Source organism: Opisthocomus hoazin, chromosome 6 (genome assembly GCF_030867145.1).
Source record: "Opisthocomus hoazin isolate bOpiHoa1 chromosome 6, bOpiHoa1.hap1, whole genome shotgun sequence".
NCBI classification, from domain to species: domain Eukaryota; kingdom Metazoa; phylum Chordata; class Aves; order Opisthocomiformes; family Opisthocomidae; genus Opisthocomus; species Opisthocomus hoazin.
Genome location: NC_134419.1, coordinates 34,038,885 through 34,051,838, shown reverse-complemented (window position 1 = coordinate 34,051,838; position 12,954 = coordinate 34,038,885). Strand labels below are relative to the sequence as shown.

Genomic DNA, 12,954 nt, shown 5'->3' with positions numbered 1-12,954 from the left:
TGAATAACTCAGTAGGCAAACGACTTTTCAGCCTCAAGATTTTTTCAAAACAAGAGAGTACAAACTAAAATTTCATTTTTTTCCGTGTTAAAGAGGCTACTACTTCCTAGAAGTTAGCTAGCTTTGCTGCGCTTACTTTAAAATTTGTATATACTTTACTTTCATATATACACGCAGATATATAAAAATGTATGAAAACAGTTGTGCTGTCTTCCACCACACCTGATGTCAGGTCTCGTGGTGTTCACAGACAGAGGAGAGGGAGCACGATGCTCACTGACCGAACATGAATGGCCAAAAGCAGGTGAGCGCAAAGCTTATTCTGGCTGTACCCACTGCCAGTCCGTCCTGCTCCATTCTGGGTAAACTTTCCTCTGAAAACAAGTCTAACCTTTGGATGATATCAACCATTCCTTCACTTCTTTCGCTGATATAAGCAGTATTTCCTTCCTAGGGAAGCAAACTGGTTGAATTTACACCTATCTCACCGTAAATGTTACATTATCAAGTACATGGCACTCCCCATCTGCAAGACACAGTATCTGCCTCACCCATTAATTAGCACTCCCAACCCTGTGAAGAGACAAGCATCAATCACATTTCCATGGCGGGGAAGGAGCTAAGGAGAGGAAGGGCAATACTTTATCTGCTATTACAAAGTAAATCCGTCAGAAATAGAAAGACTTAGAGGTAAGATGTTCACTGGCCTGGGAGCAATACATGCAACCCCCTTTTTCTCCCCTCCCAACTCCCGCACAAGAACCATTAAACAGTCTAGAATTAATGCTTTACATGTGCAATATAAATCCACTTCTCAATGATCTTGGCTCTTTGCTGTGCTTTGAGTTCTTTGCTCTCCAGGATAGTGCTGATAACACATTTGGTAATGGCATTGAACTGAGAGATGGTGGCTCTGATGGTAGGTACCAGGTGCTGGTTTTCTTTCTTATCCCTTTGAGACCAGATGCTTCCCAAGCAGTGGTAGGGTACAACTTTCTTGAAGAGTTGCTAGAGTGAAAGAGAGGTGCATAAGTCAGCAGGATTCTCCTAGATCTCTGTTGTCCATGAAAAGAAATGCATTTTTGCAGTACAAATTGGATTAAAGCTAATATTGTACTAAAAGGTAAATATTTGTTTTCGCTTAGTTTAAAATACACACTTCGGCATAGTCTTTACAGGCTTGATGCCCTCAAAGAACTGGCAGCTAAATAGTCCTGGGAAAATAAGAGATGCCTGCATATCAGTTGTGTGGCCAAGGGAAAATGATATAACTTTTATATATAATTATTAATTTATATGCATAATTTTATATATAATTTAAATATAAATGATATAATTAAATTAATTATATCATTTATATAACGATATTTTGAAGGAGATTGATACAGCCAAACCAAACCAGAGCGCTACAGTTAAGAGTACCTGTACATCTTTAGGCCAGGAAGCAACATAGTCGAAATGTGCTATTGCTCCGGTGTCAAATGTTAAACCTTGCAAAAAAAGGCCACAGAGTACACATTCACAATTATTTTTTTTCTTTTTTAAAAAGAAAGCCAACATTCAGAATGACTGAAGGAAAAAGCCCAATGAACAAAGCAAGCTTGGATAACCAAGCAGAGCTGTGTTCTGCATCCCAACAACAGACCTGTTCTGGAACACTGTACTTCTATTGACATAACTTAAAAAAAAAAATATTTAGAAGCCCAGCACCACATCGCCTAGCATTTCAAGTAGTACATATACTCTACATACTGCATCCATGTATGTCAACTGCTCTGCCACAAGGTCCTCTGGGAAAGAAGAGAATTCTTCTGGACTGCTGATCTCCAGTTCCTCTTCATCACATAAGTTAGAGGGGAAAGTGCTATGGAACCCATCTGTCCAGGATGGAAAACACAACTTAGTAAATTTATACAGTAAAACAGTGAATCAAAGCAGATCGATGTTTGCTTATTTTAAAACATCACTGTGTATTTTAAAGCAGAACATCCAAAGGGTCCTGCCTGATGTAATGGCCCTACTGTGCTGCATATTTTAGTGAGAAAGATGATGACCAGAAGATAAAACTGGCAAAGAAAAAGGTGGAAGAAACAGAGAACTAGAGAGAATTGAGCTGTTTGGAGTCTCTTAGCTGAGAAGTGACAACCCATTTGCTAACCATTCGTCTGAAAAACACAACCACCACCCCAACAAAAATTCTTTATTATCATTGCAGAATTTTGTTAATCTACTTTTCAGTATTTATGCATTTTATAATCTGGGGCAAAAAATATCAAACTGCAAAGGGATGAGACTGCAAGTATATCCCCAAAACATTGCATTAGGAATGCTCTTGCATCCAAATTTCATCTCCCATGTGTGGAAATAAAAGGAGGTATCAGATTTTCTTGGCACCGTATGTTCCTTCACAGGGCTACATGGACTGTATTACAGAATCACACAGAATCACAGAATGTTCAGGGCTGGCAGGGACCTCTGTGGGTCACCCAGCCCAACCCCCTGCCGAAGCAGGGTCACCCACAGCAGGCTGCACAGGACCACGTCCAGGCGGGGCTTGAATATCTCCAGAGAAGGAGACTCCACAACCTCCCTGGGCAGCCTGGGCCAGGACTCCGTCACCCTCAGAGGGAAGAAGTTCTTCCTCGTGTTCAGCTGGAACTTCCTCTGCTGCAGTTTGTGCCCGTTGCCCCTTGTCCTGTCGCTGGGCACAACTGAAAAGAGTCTGGCCCCGTCCTCCTGACACCAACCTTTGAGATATTCATAAGCATTTCTAAGGTCCTCTCTGCGCCTTCTCCTCTCCAGGCTGAACAAGCCCAGCTCCCTCAGCCTTTCCTCATAGGAGAGATGCTCCAGTCCCCTCACCATCCTCGTAGAGTTTATTCCAGCACCCTTCACCTTCCCTCCCTGGGAATATTTCCTGGAAAAGGGACTACAGTGAGCACCTACAGCATCCAGCTGAATGCTGCTTCTTGCACTGGGCAGCAGTGAAGAGGTGAGAGGAGACCTGTCCCCATCGAGGGACCCCGGGCCAGTGCAGAAGGGAAGGGATTTCACAGCTGTTCCCATGTCACCTTTTGGCTCCCACAGGCTGGGAACAAACTCGCATTAAAACACAAAGAAATATGTCCTTGTTTCACATGGCAGAGGAGGAAGTCAAACACAAAATCCCTGAAAGTAAATCCTCTTCCTAATCCCTTTTACTGTAAATAACAGTAACTCCAAAAGGAGGGAGAAGAAAAATGGGCTTGGTGAAGACTAACAACAGAAGTACTGAGCTTACTACTAGCGAGATTTCGTTAACAAAAACGAGCAGCGCGTTTCAGGGTAAGTTATGCAAGACTTCGTATCCAGTTAAAGCAGAACAGACATTAAAGCAACAAAGGCAGATAAAGTGATACTTCATCATTGTTTTCAAAACACTTCATTGCTCCTTTCTTCATTGATGATTAGCTTCTGCTAACTAATGTAAACTGCCACAGTTTTGATAGAACAAATTCTAACTACAGGCTGTATCCAGATTTCCATCTGTACATTCCAATTGCACAATTTATTGACAGAGCTAAATGCGATAAAGGGAGACTTCTGTTCCAGCGTTATTTTTCTGTGGCTGTTTTGTAACAATCAGCATAATTAAATTCTGTTGAACTGTTACAAAAGTCACACTTTTTTTCTCTCTCTTTTTGGCTATGTAACTCCTCATTTTCCCGACAGCTCTTGAAAGTCAACAGAAAATCCTCATCACCGAGTCACAACCCTACCCAAAACCTCACAGCGCCCTTAAAATCGGGTCCTGGAGTGCAACCCAAGATTTTCCTTTTCTTTTGTCATGCCTTTTTTTCTTCTTTCTCCCTCACCTTCATAAACGTGTAACCAGCCTTGTCCTTACTCCCCAAGCAGCTGGAATCCTCTTACACTCGAGTATCTCATCGTCTTCAGATCGCTCTGATCCATTTAGCCCTCTCGAAGCCCCGCTGCCCTCTTGACTTCACCGAGAGCAGCCGCGTGCTCCTTCTGAATTTGCAGTCTCTGACTCACCTTGCTTTGTATCGTTCAAGCTGCAAGCACCGAGGCTGGGGAACAGCTTGTATCTGTCTATCTGGCGCTGCAATGGAATCTACTGGCACGGCTGATGGCCATGCCAGCAGCGGTCTGACTACACAAATCAAACTGTAGGATTAGGTCCTAAACTTGCAAGTTCATAGCACAGTGTGAATGCTTTCAAACAATAATTATCAGCAAGTCTTGACTGCAGACAACACACTAAGGGTTTTGAAAGAAATCTCTGAAATGAACAAAGATGGAGCTCTGATAAGGTAAGTGACAACATACTGCATTGTGTTCTCCTCGTATTTTATTCTAATTAACGGCCTCTATTCTGCCACAATTTGAAAATTGTTATCATTCAAATCGACCCACGTAAAACTTAAAAAAGAACCTTTTCAACTGCTACATGAGGAAACCAATGCAGAAAGCAGGGCTGCTGGGAACTTCTGCTCACTTTGGACAACAGCTGAACCCAAATATAGCTCTCCTGGGCTTGCTTTGTTTGACCGGTGGGAACCAGCCCCAGGAAGGACATCAACAGGCACGTCCTGGCAACCCTGTTCGCTCACCTGGGAAGCGCCTGGGCTCTGTGCGGTACTCCTTTTTACGTATGTGTTAACGACCGCCTTAACTTGGCATTTCACAGTACTATGCATTGACATGGTATTTCTGGAACATCCGGCACACACAGTTTTCATGGGATGAAATGTTTCTTTGCTGTCATTTCCTTTCTTACACGAATTCTTCCCTCTCGCCCCTCTGCCAAAGCTGGAAGTTGATTCCAGTTCTCTCACACACTACGTGAGCGCCTATGGCTTTTCAGTTTATGCCGCAGGAAGCTTCCTGAGCGGGATAAGGGTATGTGTCGGGCTTGATGCTGCGCACAGCAGATTCGTGTTACTACAGTTCACTATTGTTTCGGTAGATTGTGACCCCCAGTAATGTAAGTTTTTCCTCTGTCCTTGGATACAAGCAGCCGGCCACTCAAATAGGAAAAAACAGCCACAGACACTTCCTTTGACATGATGGTAACCAGGGAGAAAAGCTTCATGACAACAAGGCTTGTGACTCAAGCTGTATTTTGTCACAGCTTTTGCTTTGTATTTTGCTTTTTGCTGGTTTGGGCTTTTCTTGGGGGGGGAGAGGGGAGTAAAATGAGAAGACCAGCTAAAAAGCAGCTGTGTGTTTTAATTCAATGACATGGGAAGAGTGCTGACAATTAACCTCTTCATTGCCGCAGCAATCTCAAAGCTTTGGCTAAATATTAGGAGTGCTGGATTTCCCAGTCCACCCCAGAATGAGCAGGCATAGACACCTACACTGTACGACTGTTCCATACCACACAGAACCTGCAGCCCCAGACAGGGACTTTTTTTTTAAAAAAAAAAGAAACAAGAAAAAAGCTACTGGTGAGCCTCACAGCATTGTCAATTAGCATAAGAGTTAATGAAGCGTACTCCACATAAATCCCTGTGGTACCACACAGTCTGAGAGAACAGAAAGATGGAAGGGAAAGGCAATTTACCGTTGCTTTCCGCTTCTTGGTTCTGGAACTGCTCCAAGAGGTTCTGCGCCCTCCTCTCCGGGTCAGAGCCAGATATATTCCTCTTCAGGTAATCCAGCAGCTTCTGCAGACACGGGTAGTTGGGCGGCTCTCTGAAATCCTCAGAGCACTGATCGAGCCAGGCTCGCAAGATTGATGCTATTGCACTAAAAGCAAACACACAGAGCTGTACACAGCATGTATTGACGCAACTGTATGTATCTCACATACCAATGAAAACACCGAGACATTCATACCCCACGTGAAAGCAGTACGAAGACTTTTCTGAGCAAGGAATTTAACCCGTTCTTTTTATGCGTGGAATCTTATTAAGATATCACTCAGATTTTTGCCAGGTACTTCGGTGATGTTTTGCACTCTTATAAGCGGATCCTATTACAGCCCCAAAGTGCAAACTAATAAAGAATAAAATCCTTTTAAGCTATATTGAGATGCTTCTATTAAGTTCAGGATATCAAATAATGATAGATAAAGCAATGAAGATAATAGAATAGACTATTTCAGTTGGAAGGGTCCTACAGCCATCATCCAGTCCAACTGCCTGACCACTTCAGGGCTGACCAAAAGTTCAAGCACGTTGTTCAGGGCATTGGCCAAATGCCTCTCAAACACCGGCGGGCCTGGGGCACCGAGCCCCTCCCCAGGAGCCTGTTCCAGGGTCTGGCCACCCTCCCAGTAAAGAAATATTTCCCAGCAGCCAACACAAACCTCCCCAGCGCAGCGCTGAGCTGTTCCCTCGCGTCCTGGCCCTGGGTCCCCGCAAGCAGAGCTCGGCACTGCCATCCCTGCATCCCCTCCTCAGGAAGCAATCATCCATTGCAATCAATAACAATGGAAATAGCACTCCCTAAGTATATAAAACCAGCACCCCAGATAAAACCAAATAATTGTCTCTTACTGACATTCATTACGATCCCGCTTCCCTGTATTGCGCTGTTTGTCAAGCTAGCAAAGCAAGATTTGCAAATTGCCTTGGAGTTATGCTTTGCTTAATCAGTTGAAGTATCTTTGCTTAGCCGTACCATGACCGTGTTTGAACAACTGCCAGACATTACGCACACAATCAAAAGCAGAACATAATTTCTTAATTCCCTCTCATGCCAGTGGGAGAAGCTGTGGCCCGGCGAGGCTGCAATGTCTGCTCCATCACTGCTCACTGGTACGTTGTGGGAAAATAGCAGGGAGGAAACAAGGTACTTGCAGCTCCTTCAGGGTAGCAGCTTCTCAGTGGAAGTGCTAAATCAAATGCTTCCCTTGGTGCCCTTCCTCTCATCAGTCGCTGCTGCCGAGTCTGGAGACCAAACTGAAGCTGTGTATTCCTCCACACCGTGTTGCTCATTATCTGCTGTCTTAGTAGAAAGACTGCCCGTTCACAAAACCTTGAGTTCTGCGAAAAAGCAGTCCGAGCCTGAACCTAACCGCCACGAGCATACACAGTTGGTGAGATTGCCTCATCTGTGAAGATAAAACCCTAATCGTGACACGTGCAGCATGGGCAGTAATGGGCTGCCAGCGCCCAATATCGAGCTTGAAGATAGCTGAACCCAGAAAACAGACTGGTCTTGCTAATCTTAGGATGAAATACATAAAATACATAAATAAAAAATAATCTATCAGCAGAACCTGGATTTTGCCCTTAGCCCAAAGACAAGGAGGGGCTGTCAAATTATACCATACAAGAAGGTATGTCAGTCATGCTGGCAGTGCAGGAAAAGGATGCTTAAGGAGCTATAGGAGCGTTGGATCTCGGTCAGGAAAGTTATCCCGGATCTGCTTAAACACGTGCAGCTAAAAGACACCAACTGCAGAGAACTTATTCCAATAACCCCGATTCACAAACCCTCATGCAAGAACAGTATGCCGTACTCCCAGTGGTATCCCATGAAGAGGAGGAGGGCCATGCTCTCAGTAAAAATCTCTAACCATGAGTATCCAGTTAGAGACACCGATGCGTCAGCTCAAAGAGCATCTGTGCTCCATGCTCATGACAATCGGGCACTTGGCTTTTAAAGTTCAAATCCTCAGAAACACGGACATAGTGGCTCCAGGTCTATCATGTGAATAGCTGCAAAATGGACAGGGACAAGCATGCCAGGAGGACCTCTCTCTCCTCAGTTTATGAGCTCATGAGAAGAGTTCAGATATGAACACAGGTTTCACATGCAGTCAGTGAGAAACCCAAAAGCCAACCCAGAAAGCTCTCCTATCAGAGCTGCTTACAAATACCGGCACATTTCTTCTGCAAGTAGGGAAAGCACAGCAATATCTGGGTAACTCAGCTGCTCGGGGGCACTCAAAATAAACCAACAGTTAAGAAAGGGTGAAGACCGTTTCTCCCACTCTCCTTGTCTCATGTTAACCACATTGGTTTTTCCTCAAGACTCAGTCAACTTTTAATCCCACAAAGATGTCATTTTACAAGTCCTGTCCACTTTAGTCTGTTGTTTTTTCCTGTTCTCTGATATTGTGGCAACTTTGAACTTCTAATTAGCGAGAGTATTTGGAAATCTGTCAGTAACGCTGTTTGGTTAGGCTTGCTGACAGGAGAAACTCTGGAATTACAATTTTAGAGCTACAAAAAGTATTCATGACCAAAAATTATGATGCAAACACGTTCTGGACTCTAGGTTTCATTACAAACCTGGAATACAGCTTGTGCAGCTTTCAAAACCCATTTTGGAGCAAGTTTTCACAGCTGTGCTCAGACGAGCTTCCACAGTACGTGCAACAGGTAAGGCCATCACGGTTTAGGCCAGTGGTGGCCAAACTTCTTATCTGGACCTTCAGGACCGTCTTCCTCATTCGGGACCGGTGTCACACGACAGCCAGGGCTCCACCACTGCTGCGGTGAAGCCAGTGACATCGGCCCAGCTCTGCATGCCAAGGTGCAAGAAAGGCCACAACAGACGGATGTCCACAGCGATGCTCCCAAGCTCTCGCTCCACCCTCCCCTCTCTTCCTCACGTTTTCAGACGTCCTCTGTAGCCCCACACATACCCAGAATGCTGCATCACAGCACCATTTACAGTCACTGTCCTATACCCACAGTATTTTCCTTTCTTTTCCACCACGCTCAGGGGCACGCTGTGCCTCGTTCCATGCCCTAATCATGTCTTTCCTCCTGCTCTGTGCCCCGTTCCCCAGCCACATTGCAAACTCACCATGAACCCTACTGGCTCCACCACCAAAACCTAGGCTGGGTATTCTTTTCTTATAAGCATTTACCAGTTCAGAAATTATTTCAAAGAAGGAGCCTCTCCACAGGAGAAGTTCTTGTACTAAATATTGTTCACACGCTGCTTATACTGAGCTCAGTTTCCAGAGGCTTGGTTGATGGCCACTTTCATAAGCTGAAGAATAAACAGATTTTAAGACAGACCCAGTCTCCCAGAGCAGGGTGAAGAGTCCACAGCCGTTACAGACACTGATTTTTGCCAGCAAAATCATTTCAGTCAAGAGGGTAAATAGGAAAGAGAAAAAAGGTACACTGTGCCCTACTGACCTCCTATCGCCTGACTGTTTAATTGGTGTGTCAGCAAGCGAAGCTTTCTGAAAACGGCCTGGAGGATTGCCCATATCTTGCAGTAGCTTTACATTTGCTGCCCTTGAGAAATAACTCCCCGTACTCGATAGACCCAGAGACAGATAGGAACGGGAGCCTTCCGAGATCTCAGATTGGAAAGAAACATCGCAGACTACATTTTTCATGGGCTGATTATGAGCTACAAATTTTTCCTTTCCTGTCTGTAAGAAAAAACTTTTTAATGTTTAACTCCTGTCCTGCCAACCACAGGCTCCGGGCTCTGGTCAGCAATGTTTTCAAGCTTCTTACCTATCAGAAAGTCTTCTTATTTCCATACCAGCTTTGCTTGAAGCCCACCTCTGAAGGTTTCAACCTCCAAAATCTGTCTACTGTTAGGTGGAAGAAGCGCATCCGATTCTGTTGCTTACAAACTGGGAACACAGAACTATCTCATCCCTTCACACTTGCCTGTGAGCTACCACAAGATGTGATGAGACCGTGACAGTTCACAGTCTAACAACTCTGCTAAGCTGAGCTAGTAGGGCACAGAGGAGGTGGAAAATGAAGCCTTCCTATCCCATAGGCCCCAGTGATTTGACAGGTTACATGGAAATTCTGCGTGGTCTTTTCTCAGCTGGGAAGACAGCTATAGCACTGGTCCTGAAGAGGTCTGCATAGGAATGAAAGAGATTATTTCTTGCCAAAAATGCAAAAGCATTGCTTTCTTTCCCACCACAATTATTTCTAAAGAACAAATAGAAAGGAATCTCAACAATTAAGGAGAATAAGGAGAACCTCAGTTGCAAAAAGAGATTAAATGACTGATTTCTTATGAAAATCGACAGCAACATGCACAAAACTATCTGTAATTTGCCAGATGCATACTTAAGACCATCAACGGAATAATCTTCACGGAGAGATATTTCCTCTCCTCCGCTGTCCATGCAATAGCTTTCAGGCTTGCTCACACAGACTAAATTAAGCCAGCTGTACTTTTTCAGTTTTGCTTGTTAAATAACAACACGGGCAGTTAAATCCCAGCCTTGAATCAGGGGTAAAATGTGTGCAAACTGCAAGCAAAGGTTGATGTAAGGGTAGCTTCTCGCACCCAGTCCGTTTATAACTAACGTGCTGATGACTTCCAGCAAAGGATCTGCTCTTCTTTTGATCTGGGAAGAACTGGTCGAATAACATGCGGGGCACCGTTTGCTGGGACGCGTGTAAAGTCACTAAGGGAGTAGCTCTGCTAGTTGTTCTTTGTCTTAATTGAGATGCCGATCATTATTTTTCTTTGTTCTTCTAATTATTCTTTTTTGCTTGGTTCTGGTTGTTTTCATAACTCTTCCGCTCTTCCATTGCTTATACTGCCCTGTGTTTGACTCCACTTCTCATGTAACCACATTGGTTTCTGCTGTTGTTTTAGCTTAATTGGCTTTACTGGAATGAATGCCGATTGTTGCTCTCCCAAATGCATCTTAACTGCTTCCCACCATGGACTTCCCAGGCATCAGAAACTTCCAGCCAATTTTCTTCCATTTGTCTCACATTCCTTTGGTGTCTGTTCTCCTGGAGTACAAGGTTTCAGGACCAGTTTTATTTCTGCAGCGCTGTAACTGCACATGTTGTTTTCCAGCAGGACTGTTAACTTCAGTAGGAAACAAAAGACAGGTTCTCTGTCTGGAAGGTCCAAATACACAAGAAGCCATGGGGCAACGTCTGTTTATTGCCATGAGAAACTCCAACTGCTGCAGTATTACATCGAAGGTTTCGGTATTTTCTATTTCAATGCAGGAGGGGGGGGGGGTAAACGTGCAAGACATGCCATGTGGTAATGAAATAGTTCCTTAATGTTCTTTCAGCTGTTTTACCCAATTGCTATGGCATGAAATGAGGAGATTTCAGTTTAGCTTTGAGTTGCTTTGACTGCGGTTTTCAATCGTGCCACATTCCAAGTTTTAATAACAAATAAATTCCACATTTTGATAATAAAGCAGATACAACTAGGAGCTGACATTTAAGACAACAAAAAACACCCCAAGCATTTTGGGTCATCTCTGTAGCCTGCCATTCATCTGAGGGGGAGCACCACCAATCGACTCCAAATCAGCAAACCGGAGCCAGTGGCAGAAGGAAACCACAACCTCATACTCCAAGAGGAGGCTTGAAAGGGCTTTTACTGCTACTCAAGCTCATTTAGGATTTAAAAGCCTCAGGACTCAGCCGTGGCGATGCTTGGGACTGTGGAAAAGGAGAGCTTGAGGGCTTAAAGATCTCTTACTTTTTGTACTACATAAACTGTTTCTGCTTCTCATTCAGCTGGTCTGACTCCGGTAAGAATTCTCCTTTTTACAGCACTGGCGATGTGCATATACAATGCAGCAACGAAAAAAAATAAAGGTAGTTAAAATCACCATCTGAAGCCTCAGACTGCAACCAGGGGTTCTACCGCTTTCTCTTTAGAATCCTTGAGAAGTACAACCTAAACTGGGATTTATGAGAGCTCTGAACTTTCTTTGGTTCCATCAGAAGGAGAGGTGTAAACAAATGGAGCAGAACATGGCTCACACTGTTTATGGCACAGCTTTTCCTTTTCATTGCCTTTGCCCTGGTTGTGGAGTCTCCTTCTAGCTACAAACTCAGGAGTTATTTCTACGTACAGGGGGAGGTGGCATGATTTTCCTCTCCCCATTATATTTACCAACATGCTTAAAGGGTATCTTTAAAGAAAATGTACCAATGTTAGACCTCTGGCAAATAAACAGAAAATCATGGTCCAAGTCCATGGACCGCTATGGCAACTTTGTCTGCTTCTTGAAAAACCTCTCCCGCAGGTAATCTCAGGTTTGTACTACTATATCTTTGAGTGAGTTCTTCAAGCAATATGATTCGTTAACATTAAACTTGCCTTCCCCGAATGCAAACATTGCAGGCAAGCCTGGACATTTTTCTCTGTGTGCTGAAGAGGAATTAATCACTTCTGGGAACTTCACTGACAGAGATCTTTAAAACTCATGGCACAAGCTCAGCACCTTTTATCCGTGAACTGTGATGGCTGCATCAGCTCTCTAGGTCTCACAAGCCCAGCAAGTCATCCCAGGGACGTGGCCTCAGCACTGTTTGGGACCCTCACATTACTCAGAGGCATCTCAGTATCCAGTGAAGCTATTGACTTCCAAAAGGTACAAGCAGCTACGGTATTTTATACTTTGAAGTCTTTATCGTTCTTTCTCTATGCTCAACCAGCTGCAGCCAGGTCTTTAATGCCTGTCTTCTGGGAAAGAAGCACTCTGCTCCTTTAATACATCACCTCTTTAAATTCAAGAGTCTGTGGTTTGGGTATAGGTGTCTGTCAGCAGTGGATTGCCCAGAGAACAAAATTAACACCATCTTTCAGTGGGGGAAGGGAAATAGCACACAAGTGATTTCACAGGTTATTCTGTGTAGAAAACTCAGCCTTTTAACAGTGAGTTAACTTTTAACTGAGGAACTCTCCTGGTCCGAATAGGGATGACAGCAACTGGCTCGTATCACCAAAAGCATTCTGTCTAACTATCTCGTAGGCAATACACACAACCAGTTCAGCACAGCCAAAGTCCCCAAACAGCATTAGTTGGTTGGCTTGCTGATCCCCTCCCCAAAATACGTAATGGTGCCCGAGATCTCTTGGACGTGACTATTTCATTGACGTTTCCCATGACTCCCGGCTGGTAAGGCACATAGAGTCTTCACAGCAGACACACGCAAGAGAAAGTACTTTATTTCTTTTTGCTCTACTTTCTTTCCCCATTTGCTTTATGTCAGGTGACATGCACCAAACAACACA

At 44.1% G+C, this 12,954-nt stretch overlaps 1 protein-coding gene across 3 annotated transcripts in view; it reads right to left on the bottom strand.

Moving 5' to 3' along the window:
* RGL1 (ral guanine nucleotide dissociation stimulator like 1) overlaps positions 1-12,954 on the bottom strand; it is a 75,837-nt gene that overhangs the window by 19,565 nt on the left and 43,318 nt on the right. For all 3 annotated transcript variants that reach the window (XM_075422693.1, XM_075422694.1, XM_075422695.1), the window contains exons 5-7: positions 5,570-5,754; positions 1,753-1,877; positions 793-1,008 (exon numbers count right to left, since the gene is read on the bottom strand). In XM_075422693.1, coding sequence (XP_075278808.1) covers positions 793-1,008; positions 1,753-1,877; positions 5,570-5,754 — 526 coding nt within the window. The remainder of the gene's footprint in view (positions 1-792; positions 1,009-1,752; positions 1,878-5,569; positions 5,755-12,954) is intronic.